The sequence below is a fragment of the Sciurus carolinensis genome, chromosome 14 (assembly GCF_902686445.1).
Source record: "Sciurus carolinensis chromosome 14, mSciCar1.2, whole genome shotgun sequence".
NCBI classification, from domain to species: domain Eukaryota; kingdom Metazoa; phylum Chordata; class Mammalia; order Rodentia; family Sciuridae; genus Sciurus; species Sciurus carolinensis.
Window position 1 is genome coordinate 82,108,087 of NC_062226.1, and position 15,371 is coordinate 82,123,457.

At 43.9% G+C, this 15,371-nt stretch overlaps 1 protein-coding gene across 9 annotated transcripts in view; it reads right to left on the reverse strand.

Annotated features, from left to right (window-relative positions):
- Tle1 (TLE family member 1, transcriptional corepressor) overlaps positions 1 to 7,688 on the reverse strand; it is a 94,549-nt gene extending 86,861 nt beyond the window's left edge. For 4 of the 9 annotated variants that reach the window (XM_047524109.1, XM_047524105.1, XM_047524103.1 and 1 more), the window contains exons 1-4: positions 6,263 to 7,688; positions 5,364 to 5,464; positions 3,853 to 3,916; positions 3,692 to 3,736 (exon numbers count right to left, since the gene is read on the reverse strand). In XM_047524109.1, coding sequence (XP_047380065.1) covers positions 3,692 to 3,736; positions 3,853 to 3,916; positions 5,364 to 5,464; positions 6,263 to 6,286 — 234 coding nt within the window. In that variant the 5' untranslated portion in view covers positions 6,287 to 7,688. The remainder of the gene's footprint in view (positions 1 to 3,691; positions 3,737 to 3,852; positions 3,917 to 5,363; positions 5,465 to 6,262) is intronic. The other 5 variants (XM_047524111.1, XM_047524108.1, XM_047524104.1 and 2 more) reach the window with 2 other exon arrangements.
- Positions 7,689 to 15,371: the final 7,683 nt, after the last annotated feature.

The window sequence follows — 15,371 nt, forward strand, 5'->3', positions numbered from 1 at the left end:
CTGGCTCATCTTCCCAAGAGCAGCCTGGGGGTGGGGACAGGGAACAGCACTACTTACCTGAAACCAGGCAACTACAGCTAAAGTTTCAACAGATGCTGGGTTTAAGCAAGCCCCAGACATGAACATGTGCCCATAGCTGCAGGCAAAGCAAACTACCTACCCAATTTACTTTACAGAATGCCTATGGAGGTCATGGGACTGAATCACTACTAAAACCTATAAAACTGAAGTCGCCAGTGACAATTCATAGCCTGGCTTTATTAGCACACAAAAAAGATACAGTAGTGGGATAAATAAAGATTACGTATGCAATTTACAGTACATTTTGTTCCCCAAAATATCAAATAAGATAATACCAAGCCACGGAACAAAGAAAATCAAAGATCAGGCTGTGGTACACACTGCGGTACTATCCTTGGAAACAACCAGACACACACTGGCTTCCTATTTTTCAATGTACTCCAACACTCAAGTCTCCACCTCTCTTTTGTTGAGAAATAGCTACAGCTGAGCTGGGGATGTGGCTCAATAGCAGCAGAGTACTTGCCTAGTATGCATGAGGCCCTGGGTAAAATCCCCAGCACTACCAAAAAAAAAAAGAAAGCAAGCTAAAATTCACTATCTACATGTTTAGAAATGGACAGACAGGGACCTATTAAAAATCTCTAAGGGGGGAAAAAAATGTCTTAATGCTATAATAAAAGACTCAAGTACCTATTCCCATGCTGGCCTCACTGTCTTTTCAGTAAGGAACCACACATGGGAGCAGAGAAAGTCAGAGGAAGGCTTATCAGGAAGTGTTGACGCGACACAAACAGGCTGGGAGCAACACACCAAGTAAGGAAACCACAATTATACCACTCTTGATTTGGCCCGCGCCTCCACTTTAAAACTTCCAGATCCAGAAGTTGGTGGTGAGATTTGACACTGAACTCTTTAAAACCCACTCTTTCCAACAAGCCCGTTGAAAGGTGGGAAGGGAGAGCAGTCGTCATACTGCAGACAAATCTTAACGGCATTAAAGCTCTCTACATGGAAAGTTTCCCCATCGCTGCATTTTTTTTTTCCTCCAGTAACAAAGATGTTGTCAGAAATGACAATTTTTTGTGTCCCCTGATGATGCCTTGCTAGCATTTGGTTATAAGCCATAAAGCAGGAATAATTTCAGCCTGTCAGGAGTCTTCGCTAATGCCCAGTTTCCCCCTAGAGAGAATTCCTGTCAAATCTAATGAGAGCTCCAAAGGCCCTCTCTACAATATAATGAGCACTTAGGCCATGCTGGTGATCAGGCGGCGAAAAGCATCAATTTGAGCCTGGCTGCACCCTGGGGGCCAGACGTCACCAGTTTTAATAAGAATTATGATTACTAGCTGCACCAAATGCCTCCTCAGAACTTATTATTAATGTGTGACAGTCAGAAGGATGTTTTTCAAATGTAAGACCACTTTAAACTGAATTATAGCATTACTTTGCACACCACTCTAGTTAAGGGTCTGTCAGCATTTACAATATAAACTAAATTTCAGGGGGCTTAATACCCTACTATGAAGAACATGGTCTCTCTCAGCATTTCACATTTTTCAAATTACTGAGCCAGTTATACACAGCATATTATTAATGCACACATTCTCATGGATGGACAATATATGCTCATAAATGCCCAACACAGTACAGAAACTCACTAGAAAACTATTTTCACACCATGGGGTTTCTGACACTCTTCCCCCCTTCTCCCTACATGACAGAAAGATCACTCTGCCATGTAACCTACAGCAACCCACAAGAATTACAATACCTCTTTTATCTCCCCCAATAAACCCTGCACCAGCATACAACATCACACAAGGGTGGTGTTCCCTTGTAAAAGAGTCGATGAGGTTATTAAATCCTTTAAGTTTATGGGTTTAAAAAAAAAAGCTGTCTCCTCTTACACTTAAAGAATATTTGTCTCCGCCCCCCACCACAGAAAAAATTTGCCCTTGAGGGCACCTTAAAAAAAAAAAAAGGAGCCAGGCACATTGGCACACACCTGTAATCGCAGCAAACTGAGGCAGGTAGATCATAAGTTCAAGACCTGCCTTAACGACTTAAATAAAAACAAATATTAACAGGGTTGGGGATTTAGCTCAGTGGTTAAGTATTCCTGAGTTTGAGTACTAGTAATGGGGGCATAGGGGGAGAAGCAAATTAGAACTCCTAAGCAAAGTTTATCTGCATAATTAATTTAAATGACCATAGACATGGGTCATAGATCTTCTAGTTCATTTACTATCAACAGGCACAACTGTCTCAATAAGGCACTTGCCACTGAAATAATACAAAAACAAAGGCACAAACCCAATACAAACTAGGCTACGAACTTTGCAAATCAGAGTAAAATCAGCACTATTTTAAAAGCCCCAATTACATTCCTAATGAGAGGCCCTGAACTAAGCTATCACTTTCCAAACACATATCTGAGAATAGATCTAATGTACATGATAACTTAACATTATAAAATCTATGATGAATTAAAAATCAAAGAGCACAGAGTTACAAAAGCAGAATTCAACTCTGAAACACACTTGCTTAATGAAAGTCTTTGAATATAAGGAAGATCTGAAGGCTGAACTAATCAATTTCTCCACTGTGCCCCAGCCGGTCAGCCATGCTCTTTAATTTAATGAAACAAGGGTTTGAGATGAAATAGCACATATACATCAAGTAAGAATTGTATTGTTGCACTTTGAAATGTGTCCAACTGTGCAACTTCATCTGATGATAATTTTTTAAGAGGCAATCGATTTCTAAAAGACTTATTGTACCAGCGTCTTGATGAAAAAGTGAATGTCAGCATATCTCCAGAATACTTACACCCTGCCATTAATGCTTTCTTTGGCAGACAATGACTACTCAATCGAGGGTCCTTTGGGCTGAGCAATCATTTAGCTTTTCTTCTCTTATGAGGTCCTTAGTGCCTTGTTCCAGCTCAATACTCTTTTTATACACCATTATAGTAGCCATAAGTGTGAATTTTATGGGAACTTGCAAACTCATAGTCATAGCTACAGCTTTCCAGTCACTAATCTTTTCATGCTTTTAAAACCACTAGGACTAAAGCAACTCTCAACATATGCTGTGGCCATAAAAGGATGCTTTTTTCACCTCCAAACCTGCATCAACTGAGAAATTTCTCAAAAAGATGTTTGCTGATAAGTCACCAATCCTCAGGGTTACTCAGTGAAACCTCAAAGCATAAGGAGTACTCCAGTTAGTCACATACCTTGTTTAATGATTTTAAAAAAGTCCTACTAAACATTCTTCTTTCCCCCACAGGTCCACACTTTCTTCCCCAACAGTACAAACACATTAACTATTCTAAACTTGAGCAATTCCGAAAGATACCCCAGATCTTTCAAGAAGAATAAATCTATCCAGGTGGAAAGTAAACTCTTGAGTTTCAGTTCTTATCTGCCTATAAAAAGGCTATTTTATATTTCCACATTTCACCTAGTCATTTAAACACTAAGTAACTGTCAAGAAGCAATCCTTGCTGCAGAATACTACCATTACCAGCGCACAGGAAGAGACAGGACACCAAGGGAAAATAATGATAAATGCCCACCCTACAATCCCAGGCTAAAGACAAAGTCAGTATTATAAAATAATGAAGTAATTTCTCATTTCAGCTTGAGATTCAACTAAAGCTTACCTGCTTATGCATTTCAATGTTTAATCCATATGACATTTCATAATACTGTAAAAAAGAAAAAAGAACCCAGCATTTCATTAACTCACTTTTTTATAATGCTAAGAATATATATTTAGTAATATGTATATGAAAAGAGAAAAAGCCTAATTTTTGATACCTACCATCACATAGTGCCTCTGCATTTCTGTTTTTTCACTTGCCAGTTTCTCACATTCCAATTTAAGGCTATGAAAACAAAACAGGCAACTTAATGTAAACATTATGTCACTTGTTTTAACATCTGCCTCACATATTTGCACTTCAAGTAAAAACAAAGACCAATTTGGAAAAACCATAAACTATCTAGGGTAAACACCCAAAAGCTTTGTCCTTGCATTTAATAGAGAAAAAGAATAAGGTGAACAGTACAGGGTATTCATTCAACTACAGTTCTTTTTCTTCTTGATGCATATCTGTTCAGATGCCAACTATGAAAACTCTGTCAAAACAGATTCCTCCTCATGGTCATCTGTTCCTTACTTCCTTGCAAAGTTCACTTCTCTAGACTACACCAAACTCTGGCCTTGGCACACTTTTCAGTCTTCGGCATAATCTGTACCATCTTTGCCAATTTAAACAGTCTCTAGGTTGGAAAACCTTATCTGTAAAATTACTTCTCTATGGCTGCTCCCTTTCAAAACCTTTGATTTTTAAATCCCTGCCAAAATATGTCAAGCAGCTAACTGCAATGAAGTGGGTTGAAGTTCTCCCTGCTCAGTAAACACAGTGTGTGCAAGTATGCCTCAAGCTCTGGAGATGAGATAGTATCTACAAGTAGACAAAAGGTCAATAATCAGAAAGCCCCTGACAACATAAGAAAATTCACACCCAAGTCACTTAGCTTCATCTGTGTCCTTTTTCTTAAGCACAACAAAAGTAAAAATGTCAATACAGCTATTTCTTAGCTCCAATGAGCCAAAACCTCATAGGATCAAAGGAAATTAACTAACCTTTCTGGAAAATTCACCATGGACAGAGTACTTTACCAACAGTTTCATTTATAAATCCTTTGAAGGGAGGTATCATTACCGTAACTAAGGCTGACATTTAATATAAATCTGACTCTACTCTCTTGTCCCACCCAAAACAACCCAGAATGAGTAATGTAGCTGTGCTTTCCTCTACTCACTATCCATCTCCTCCCTCATCATCACCAATGATGGGCGTAGCTAAAAGCATCTAGCCTTCCCTAATGGACTTTGTCTCAGAAAACCCAATTTTCTAGCATAGCAAACAGCGATTTCAACATGGCTTTGCTTCCCTGAACCCGCACTCCAGAGCTGAGGCATCGATTGAACCAATGTCTCAGCTCGGCCTGTTGCAAAATAAATAAATGAAGTGCAAATATTGACGGTTCTCATGCAACTCCTAAATACACGAAAAAGGACTCCCTGGAACAGCAGCAAACGGGCAAAAGGGAAACAATGGGAGGAGGAGGAGACAAGAGAAAAGAGGCGGCCCGGGAAGAGACACTAAAGGGGGTAACTTGAATGACAGGTCTTAACTGCGACTCCACACGCCACCGCCTGGACGCAAGTACTAAGTACAACCACCGCCGACACCAGGATGGGAGATGAGGGGCACCGGGCAGCGTGGGCGACCCACCACTCTCATGACGCGGCTGGACACGCACCTGTGATACTGCGCCTGCAGGAACTGGAATTCCTCCTTAATCCGGTCCAGGGACTCCGGGATAGTGAACTTGAAGGGCTGGCCTGCAGCCTGATGCGGCGTCTGGTGACGACCAGCGAGGGGGACCGAGGCACCAGAACGCGGGCGAATGGATAAAGCAGAAAGTCAGGGGAGGGAGAAACAGGAAAAGACATAAACAAAAATAAAGTTAAAAGTGGTGGGAAACCGCCCCAAACTCGACTTTACGATTCACTTTGGAGAGAAAGTGGACCTTCCTCCTGTCCTCAGCTTCTAAAAAGGCTCAGAACAGTATCTCCTCCATCCTCCCGGGCGGATCGCGCTGAGTGCCTAGGTCAACCAGACTGAGGAAAGGGAGCTGGCCCGAGGGCCAAGCCAGATCACGTCGCCGCCGCCGCCGCCGCCGCCCCCTCCCCCATGGGGGTGATAATGACCCCAGGGACTAGAGGAGAAAAACAACTGCCTAACGTTTCCCATTCCCAGAGTCGCCGGGGCCACCACCGGGCGCACCGGAACGGGGGCTACATTGACATGTAAATAAGCAAGAAACAAAGGGGGGGGGGGAGCGCCCCACCCGCCTCGGGAAAGGGGGAAGGATGTGGCTCCAGGAAAGAAACCCCAGCCTCCCCCGGCGCCCTCGTCCGCCCTGTCTAGACATCAAATAGGAGGGGGCCCAGAAGGAAAGGGGGGGGGGATTGAGTTTCAGTTCACTCCCTGCCCTAGGAATGGGCGAGCCCAAGACCTCCTCACCCTTGCACCGCTGGGGGCGAAAAGGGCCCACCAGGTTACAGTAGCCACTTGTCTCCTTACAGCAACAAGAAAGCACTTCCACAACCCACGCTCCAGTCCCCCATCCACCGACCCGACCGGGCCGTGGCTCACCGGGTGCCGGCTCTGCGGGAACATTGCTCTGGCGGCTGCCGCGGCTCGGTTCCCGGACAACTCAATTCTCCGCTCAATTTCCAACTTTAATCCCGCCGAGGAAAATTAAGCCAGGAGGCCAGGCAGAAGCTGGGAGCGCTAGGGGCGCGCTGGCCACGCACCCGGGCGCGCTCGGCGGGGCGCACCGGCCTCTCGGCGCCGGCGGCAGCTCCTGCTTCTGCTACACGGGCTCCCGCCCTCAGGGCCACATTGTGGGGTGCCCAGGTCTGGGCTGGTACAAAAATCTGCGCGGCGACTCTGGCGCGCAGGAAGAGCGCGCGGGGGTTGCGTTCCAACCCGCGGCCCTCGGCCGCCCAAGCAAGGAGGTGGGGTCGCGATGACTCCCGCGGCTCTCCCTTCCGCGATCCGTGTGCCGGGCGCCCGTCTGGGGCACACAAATCCAGGCGGGCTGTTTTTCTTTGCTCTTCTGACCTGCCTCTTCTCCGGGTTTTCCCCCGCGACAGCGGTGGCAGTAGGCGAGGGGCAGGTGGCGCGGTACCCCCGGCTAACCCACACACAAACAAACCCCGCGGCGTTCCGGGACAACTCCGCGGGCCCCGGCAGTGTCTTCGGCCAGGAGCTCACTGGCTCCTGCAAAGCAGCAAGGTCAGAATCGAAGCTGAGGATCCGCACCCGGTGGTCCAGAGTCTCAGCCCCGACTGGGGAACGAAAGATGACGAAGCGTGGAAAGTGCGGAGGGCGCGCCGGGAGGCGGCTCGGCACGCCCCGTGCGACCAGCACTCGGTGTTCTCCGCGGTTGCACAAACCCTCCTGGACCGACGGGGCTACTCCTCCTAGAGCAATCCCGCAACCACCCGCTGTTTCTCGAGCCCGGGGCGCATTAGGGCGCAGTACCCGCGCGCACGTCCCGGCCGCACAGCCGCTCAGGACCCTTCCTTCGCGTCCCTTCTTCTTGGGTCTTCTTTTCTTCCCTTTTTCTCACTCTCTGCAAAGGGCTCTCCAGCCCGCTGCAAAGTTCTCTACGACCCCGGGGACGACATCCGCGAAATGGTGGAGAGAAGAGCAGGAGTGCGCTCTGCCTCTCGGTCCACCTCCCCAACGGGCAAACTCCGAGGGCGAGTCCCGAGTAGTCACAAAAGCGCAGCCGGAGAGGATTCGGTCGCCGCGGGACGGCGGAGGGCCCGATTGGTGGCGCAGGTCCCGCCCGGCCGTAGGGGGGTGGGGGTGGAGCAGTCGGCCGCCTCGGGGACGCTGGGCACCGGGTACCCGCTGCTCCTGCTGCTCCTGCAGCCGCCGCTCCCACCGCCGCCGCCCGCGCCTCTCGCGCCGGTTACATTAACACGCGGTTTCACACTCCGGAGCTAACCAGCGCCGGCCCCGCCCAGCCCCGCGCGGGCGGGGGCCGCAAGCACAGAGCCGGCGGGGGACGCGGGCCGGGACTGGGGTGGGGGGAGCGGAGGCCCGCGTCAGCCAATCTAGTGCGCCATGCCCAACGTGGGGCACTGACGCAACGCCTCCCCGGAGCCTATGACAGCGCCGTGCCGGACTGCCCCCTCCCCCTCCCCCTCCTTTCCCACCCCCAACTCGCTTCCATCTCCGCCGTCTCCCCCGTCTCCCCTCCCACCCGCCCCCCACCTCTTCTCTGCCAGCCGCGTCCTCCCGGGCTTGGTGAGGAACAGTTCCTGGAGGAGCCGCGGGACGCCAAAACCAGCCAATGGGAAGCTGCGAAACGCGGAGATTGGCACGAAGGATTGGAAGGTCGGTGGGAAGGAGAGCGGCGGGGCCGAACTGTCAATCAAAGTAACGTGGGGCTGGCTAGGGAGCGCGCGGGTGCGCGCAAGCTGGAGGGACCGGCTATAGTGCAGCTGCGGAAGCTGGGGGCTAGAGTTTGCAGAAACCTTGCCACTTGTTCACTTTTCCCTTTAATGAAAATCTTCAGATCTCAGTGAAAGTAACTCAGAGACTAACCGTGTTGTTTCTTATAGGGAACGAGGGGGTCGCTTTTTGGTAATTTGAGCAAAATACGTTTTTCGGCGTTCACCCTTGTTTGATGCTACTCTTTGAAAGTGAGGTTTGTGAGGTTTGTTTTACCTTGAGCTACCTTTTCATGGATACAGGAGAAGTGGACTGTGCACTTAATGGAAAATACATAAATGAGCAACTCATTGGCTGGCATAGGTACACCAGCGGCATTAGTCCTGACAATAATGCCCGCCCACTCCACCTACCCCCTTTGCTCCCCAAGTAGTGGGTTTCAGGTTTTATTGGAGGACTTCAAGCCATTTTGCGAAAAGACTGGCCTGTCTTCTTGGCGGGAAGGATTCCCGAGGTGCGACCTATCTTAGGTACGTGTGTCCCAGGCGCAGATGGCTCTCCTTGGGGCGAGACGTTCCGGGTCCTTGTCTGACTTCGCTGTGTATGGGGAAGGAGGAGGTGGCCGAATGTTTCAAGAGCCTCTCAACCAGGAGACCACGAGTCTGTTTCCCAGTTCTCGGGAACAAAGAGAGACAATGGAATAATGCAGCCCCGAGACCTGAAAAACCTGCCCCGCCTACCCCACCCCGGTATTTGGGTGGTACCCCTGGACTGAGCAGTGTTAAGTAGTTGCTTAGGAAGACTTGGATACATGGAGTAATTAAGGTACTTATTTGATGGGACTTTAGTTGAAGGGAATTTTGAGATTTTAAATAAAAGAGACAAGCTGTAGAACTCAAAGTCTCCAGGTTTTGTCTATATGTCTTAGTACACCACACAGCAGAAAACCTTCAGAGTTAGCACATGTATACTTTTATGTATTTTGTTTTGCCACTACCTATACTTTAAAGAATAGTTCGGTGGAGCTCTTTGCATGTGAGCAGTGAGTGAATGGTGGTATTTTAGCCAAGTGGTGGTAACTTCCTCGCTAAGAAAGGCACATCTTCCACAAACATTCATCTTATGTTGGAACCTAGTTAACAAGTATTTGGTATTAAAACCCTTCCTCTCATTCCCATTATTTTACCTTCAAGAGGCTTTTGGGAAAGATCTTTTTTAAGTAGACATGCATTTTATTAAAAAATTTGCTTCTACAGAGATCTTTTTTCTTTGAAATATTAAAAGAATCATTTTAGATAATACATTTCTCTGTTGTAGTTGTTTTTAAATATGTATGACATTGATTGGTATATAATTGCATCAATCCCAAATATCAATTATAAATGAAATATAAAAGAGCAATTTGAGCCAGTCAGAAGGCCACAATAAATTCTTAAAACAAGTTTGGCATGCCAGCTTTGGGGCATTTTCATTAAATGGGACTGGGAAGGGGTTTATGTGTTCATTTTATTTTGCTAACATGGAGCATGAAAAGAAACAAACATTGTCTCTCTCCTTGGTTAAACTTGGTGATGGTGAGAGCAGGCTTGCTCCACATACAGGACATTTGAAATAAGATGATACATGGACAACTAGGCTTTGTGATTTGGCAGCCTGCGCCCCTGTAAATCATCATCCAGTGATTGGGTCACAAATGCCAGTCTGTGGTCAGTTCATCCGATAATCAGTGTCAGGACAGGGTAGAAAGTGCTTCAATGCCACAAGTAGACTTTGCATACACCCAGGTATCTCCCCGGCTTCCCTGAGTTTTACCTGGCCAGTGTGTCTTGACTAACTGGCACGAACTGGCATTTAAACAGAAAACGAGAGTATTTTTGGACAGAAGCAAAAGTATTGCTACTTCTTTCCCCACCACTTCCTTCAAAATTCTAACACATTGTCCCTTTTTTTTTTTTTTTTTTTTTTTTTTTTTAAGGTTCTGAAGATTGAACCCAGGGGTGCAGGGTCACATCCCCAGGTCTTTTTTTTTTTTTTTTTTTTTTTTTTTTAAGACAGCATATTAATAAGTTGCTTAGGGTCTTACTAAATTGCTGAGACTGACCTTGAACTTTCGATCCTCCTGCCTGGGCTTCTGTAGCCTCTGGGACTGTCAACTTGCACCCCATACCCAGCCACATTGTCTTTAAAATGTTCTCTAATTGTTCACAAAAAATGTGTCCATTCAATATTATCAGTTTGCTATGAATAACAACTGGAAATACTCTTAACTAGAACCTCCTTACCCGTAGAGTTTGAAACCAGGCCAGGCCTTCTGATTTTCTCAAAATGTAATATGTGTGTGTGGGGGGCAGGGAGAAAGTTCCTAATGATTTTTAAATTGAAAGGCCTTTAATTGGGTGTATAAAGATGGTTGGTTTGGGAAGGTTTATCATTCAGTGCATCCTCCTTGAGAATGAGGGAAGTCTTTGTCTTTTCTCAAGGTCATATTTTCTCCGTGATTGTCATATTGTAATAATTATATTACAAACTCTCATCAAACTACATTACAAATGATGGTGTTTAAACAATCAAGTGGCTTTTATCTTACGTTTTAAATAAGTAATATATGTGCAGATTGCCTACAGCCTATTTAAAAAGAAAATAGTCCTAGTCAAGAAATCCATAATTTTGATCTTATATTTAAAGTCTGTTAACCATAATCTTCTTAACCTTTATCATATTCATATGTCAGTCCTGTTTTCACATAAAATAATATTGTGTATACTACTTCCATAGGAAATTGACTTGAACCAAAACAATACTCCTTTGATCCTCGCAAAAGAAACAAAGATTGTCAGATTGTTTATCTTAGCATATGGGTATATTTCCATTCATTTATTGCTGATTATTAAATTTTCAACTAATAGATTAAATAATTATAAAACCAAATGCTGTACAATGCAGATACTAGACACAACAGGAAAATATATGGATGCTGATCATAGAAATTAGACTTGTTTGTTTTCAGTAGTAGAAATTGAACTCAGGTCATAGCACTGATCTAAGCAAGAACTGAGCTATATCCATAGCCCTTTTTGTATTTTATTTTGTTGACTGGGTCTCACTAAATTGCCTTTGACAGACTGTGAACTTGCATTCTTCCTGCCTAAGCCTCTGAGAAGGTGGGATTACAGTCACACACCACCATACCCTCCTCATTTTCTCTTCCTTTTAATTGCAAATTATTGCTCATTCATTTCCTCATTTGGCTTTTTTTCCCCCCTGAAAGTTTTCTGAAACCTAAGAATGTAGGGTCCAGAAGAAATGTTCCCAGCATTGCTTTATAACCTTTTCCTCCTCCACCCCATTACCAAAGAAAAGGATGGAATGGGTATGGAGGTGGAAGTGGAGGGAAGAAGGCAGAGAAGGAAAAAAATCAGTAGCAGATCCATGCAGCAGTAAAACCTCAAATAAAATCACATCCAAAGAACCTCTGTGGTTTCACACAATATGGTAAAATTAGAGATTGCAGGAAACCAACTAAATTAAGCTGGGAGCATTTGAAGAGAAACGAGCAGACTTTATGGAAATGACACATTGACTGACCAGTATGCTTTTTTATCAACAATTTCTTTGTTAAGACACAGATCAAAGGAACCTGCATATGTTTTCGTTTTGTTCTAACTAGAAAATTACATCCAGATGTTTAATAGGCATTTGGTTGGTTTTTCAGCATTGATTAGATATGTTGGTTCTGTTTGCTTACAAGTGTAGCCGGATCATTAGCTAATGCAAAGAAATGTTTGCTGTGAGTTGCTAATTAGGGCTTTTGGAAACTCTCCATGCTCAAGAACAATTTGTACAGTGGCCAGAAGAACTTGTGGGACTTGGGGAAGTTGTTTTCCCTTCTCTGGTAGGGTGGGGAGAAGCAGCCAGCCCTGTTCCCTAATCTCCCTTTGCCTAGGGGAATTGTGATGCGATCCCCAAGGATTGGAGTGCAAATAAATTAGGAAGAGACCACACAGGCATTCCCAAACACAGAGATAAATGCGTTCTTTCTGGAACCGCCACTCTGCTGTCTTGGGGGGCAGGGTGGAACATTTAAAACGGTGAACATTAACATGTGGAAGATGCTTGGTGCTAATGTTATCAAATACACATCATTTTTAAGTATACTTTAGAGACAGATGGGAAAGCCCTTTATGATAAATGAGTGTACTTGAATTCATTACCATAGTACTTATAATTAAAAATGTCTCCTTTGCAATTTCAGTATTTTACAGGGTACAAGAGACCAAGCTGGGGAGTGAGAAGGATGGTGATAGAAAAAGGAAAGGAAGAGAGGAGTTTTGGAAACTGGGATGAGCCTGGGAGGAAATACAGTGTTTACTTTCACAGCCCACCCATTTGTTTACCTTGTTAAAGCCCGAAAACTTGTAGGAGATCAGCCATTCACTCCATATTCAAATAAACTGTTTGAGAATTTGAGGCACCAAGTGGATAAACTAATTAGCTAGCCAATCATGTTTTAAAAAACAAACAAACAAACAGTTGCTTAACTGTGTCTGAGCCTGGAGAACACCACCTCACCCAGGGCTAACCTTTTGTTTACTTAAGACTGTTTTTTCCAGAGAGGTATCTGCCCCAAATAGCATGTGTTTATATGCAGTCATCAGAGTTCAGATATAAATGCCATTTTACCGTGTTCTTTTGCATAGCATTGCCCCTTCTAAACCTGTTTACACGTGTAATGCACACAGATGGCACACACCTATGTGTTAATGTAGTCTGATTAATTTGGAATTTTCACGCCAATAAAATAGACTCATGATTCGTTACTTTGGCATATTTCAAGCAGAAGGCCTAGCTGTCAGAGGTTTCCATGTCTACCTGGTGAGATGCCCTGGAAAAGCAGTCAGTACTTGGGGACCCGATCAAATGCTTTATGGAGTTCAGACCATCATAGGTCTCAGTGAAGGTAGTGCACACCTGCATACTCCCCACCTTTTTTAAAAAGCCCATTCTCATAAAAGATGGCCTGTTACACTTGTTTCACTCCTTCAATCTAGCATTTAGCACAACAGAAACCAAAGGACATTTGGGAGACAAAAGTAATAAAAGGAAGCCCTTTTGATACTTCTTCCCACATATTCACATAACAAGAGCAGACCTTTACCCCTTAAAGTTCTCTATAATGACCCACCTTTGCTGCAGGCTAAGGAGTTGCTAGGAAATGCTGGACGTTTATCCTTGTACCTTAAAAGCTTTGTCAGTATCATTTAAGCGGTATTTCTTCCTGAAGCTAGCAAAGTGTTTGAAGGGTTAAAGCTTGAACTCAACTGTGATCTCAGTGTATTCTTCATAGCATAGTTAAAGGCAAGTAAAGTCTGGCAGGGGGAGGGCTCCAGCAGGCAGCTGTATTCTCCAGACATGGTCATGCTTCTAAGACAAAGTCTAGACCTGGATGAACATGTTGAACAGCAAAAATAGAGAATGTGGGTACATTTCACAAAACAACTAGCCTGGGCTCTTTAAAAAGTCAATGTCAAGCCAGACACAATGGTTTTAGGCCCGTAATCACAGCTACTCAGGAGGCTAAAGCACTCGAATCGCAAATTCAAGACCAGCCTGGGCAATTTAGCCAGACCTTATTTCAAAATAAGGGCTAGGGATGTAGCTCATTAACAGAGAGCTTGCCTAGCATGCACAAGGCCCTGGACTCAACCTTCAGTACTACTTTGAGTGTAACAGTGGTCCACTTATTCTTTGAATATAACCCTTCCAGGTTGCCACTGCAACTTCTTTTTTTTTTTATATCCAAGGAAAAATTTTTTTAATCTTGCATTTGCCGACTACTTTTACAGACTTGTCCATTAGTTTTATTAGAAACATCTGAACAACAGATAATCTTTGACCAAACACTGACCATAAAACCAACAACTGAAGTCCACAACATTTCTTAATAATGAAGATATAACTCTCTGCTCCTTAGGCATATTCACATAATGTGCCTGTAAATTCTGTTCTTCATCCAAAATTATGATTATATTTAATCAATGATTCCTGTCCTTATCGGGATATCAACATATCAAAGCAGTAATGTGCTAATGGGAAATAATAAGTAAGACTTTTGAGCTAATATAAAATAATGACTAACATTTATTGAACCCTTGCATTGCAACTTATTTTTTAAATGGACATGTTTCTTTCTCTTCCTCTCTTCCTGCACCTCCCTAATCTCAGGGAAAACAGGATTACCTTCCTTCTCAATTTTAGGTAGATTTATCTGTCCTTGAGGACACACCCATAATAGGAACCAAGTAATCCGACTTCCGGAATGGTACCTGATCTCAGAAATGACTATCTCACAAATTAACAAATGAATTACAACTCCAACAGAGAACACATAGAATGTAGCCTTTGAATCACCTAAGCCCTTTCCTGCTGATGGGCAGAATCACAGCCTTTGGGACAGGAGTTTCTTCTCTGGGATCAGGGACAAGGACCAAGCTTTCAGCAACACAAATACACACAACTATGGAATAGATCATTGGCAATTTTAATATGGACTGGGATATTGGGCAATATGGAATAATGGCTCTTTTTTGATGTGAAAATATTGTGGTTATCTAGGAGGCTGTTATTCTGAGGAGATAAATGGTAAAGTATGCAACTTCATATGGTAACTGTAAACTAGGCATGTATGTATTGTGGCACATGCCTCTAATCCCAGTTGCTTGGGATCTGAGGCAGGAGGATCATAATTTGGAGGCCAACCTGGGCAATTTGGTGAGACCCAGTCTCAAATTAAAAAAATAAAAAGGGTTAGGAGTGTAGCCCATTGTTGGAATGGCCCTGGGTACCAAAAAAACCCCAAACAACTGTACCTGCAAATAAGTGTATCTGGAGAGGGAAAGAGAAAGCAAACTTGGCAATGTGTTTATACAGATCCCTTCAGAATTTAGAGATAGTTATTTATTGTACTAGTCCCTCATTTTTCCTATGTTAGAAGTTTTAATAAGTATGAGAAAACAATTCAAAGTTTATTATCTACTTCTTTGTTTCATATATAAAATGAAACAGTTTTCAACTTCATAGTTAAAAATTTGATTTATAATGTTTTTAGTAAAAAAAGAAAATTTTTTTTCCTTCATCATGAAAGAACTGTGGTACTAATAACCAAAGTATTACCAAATATTTTTGATCAAATATTTTGATCTTTGAGTACTTTTATTATTAGTTCTTTTTAATTTTTGTTTTTTCCTAAATGTGGATTAGTTACCAATTGATATAATATGTAAATCTTTAAGTACAT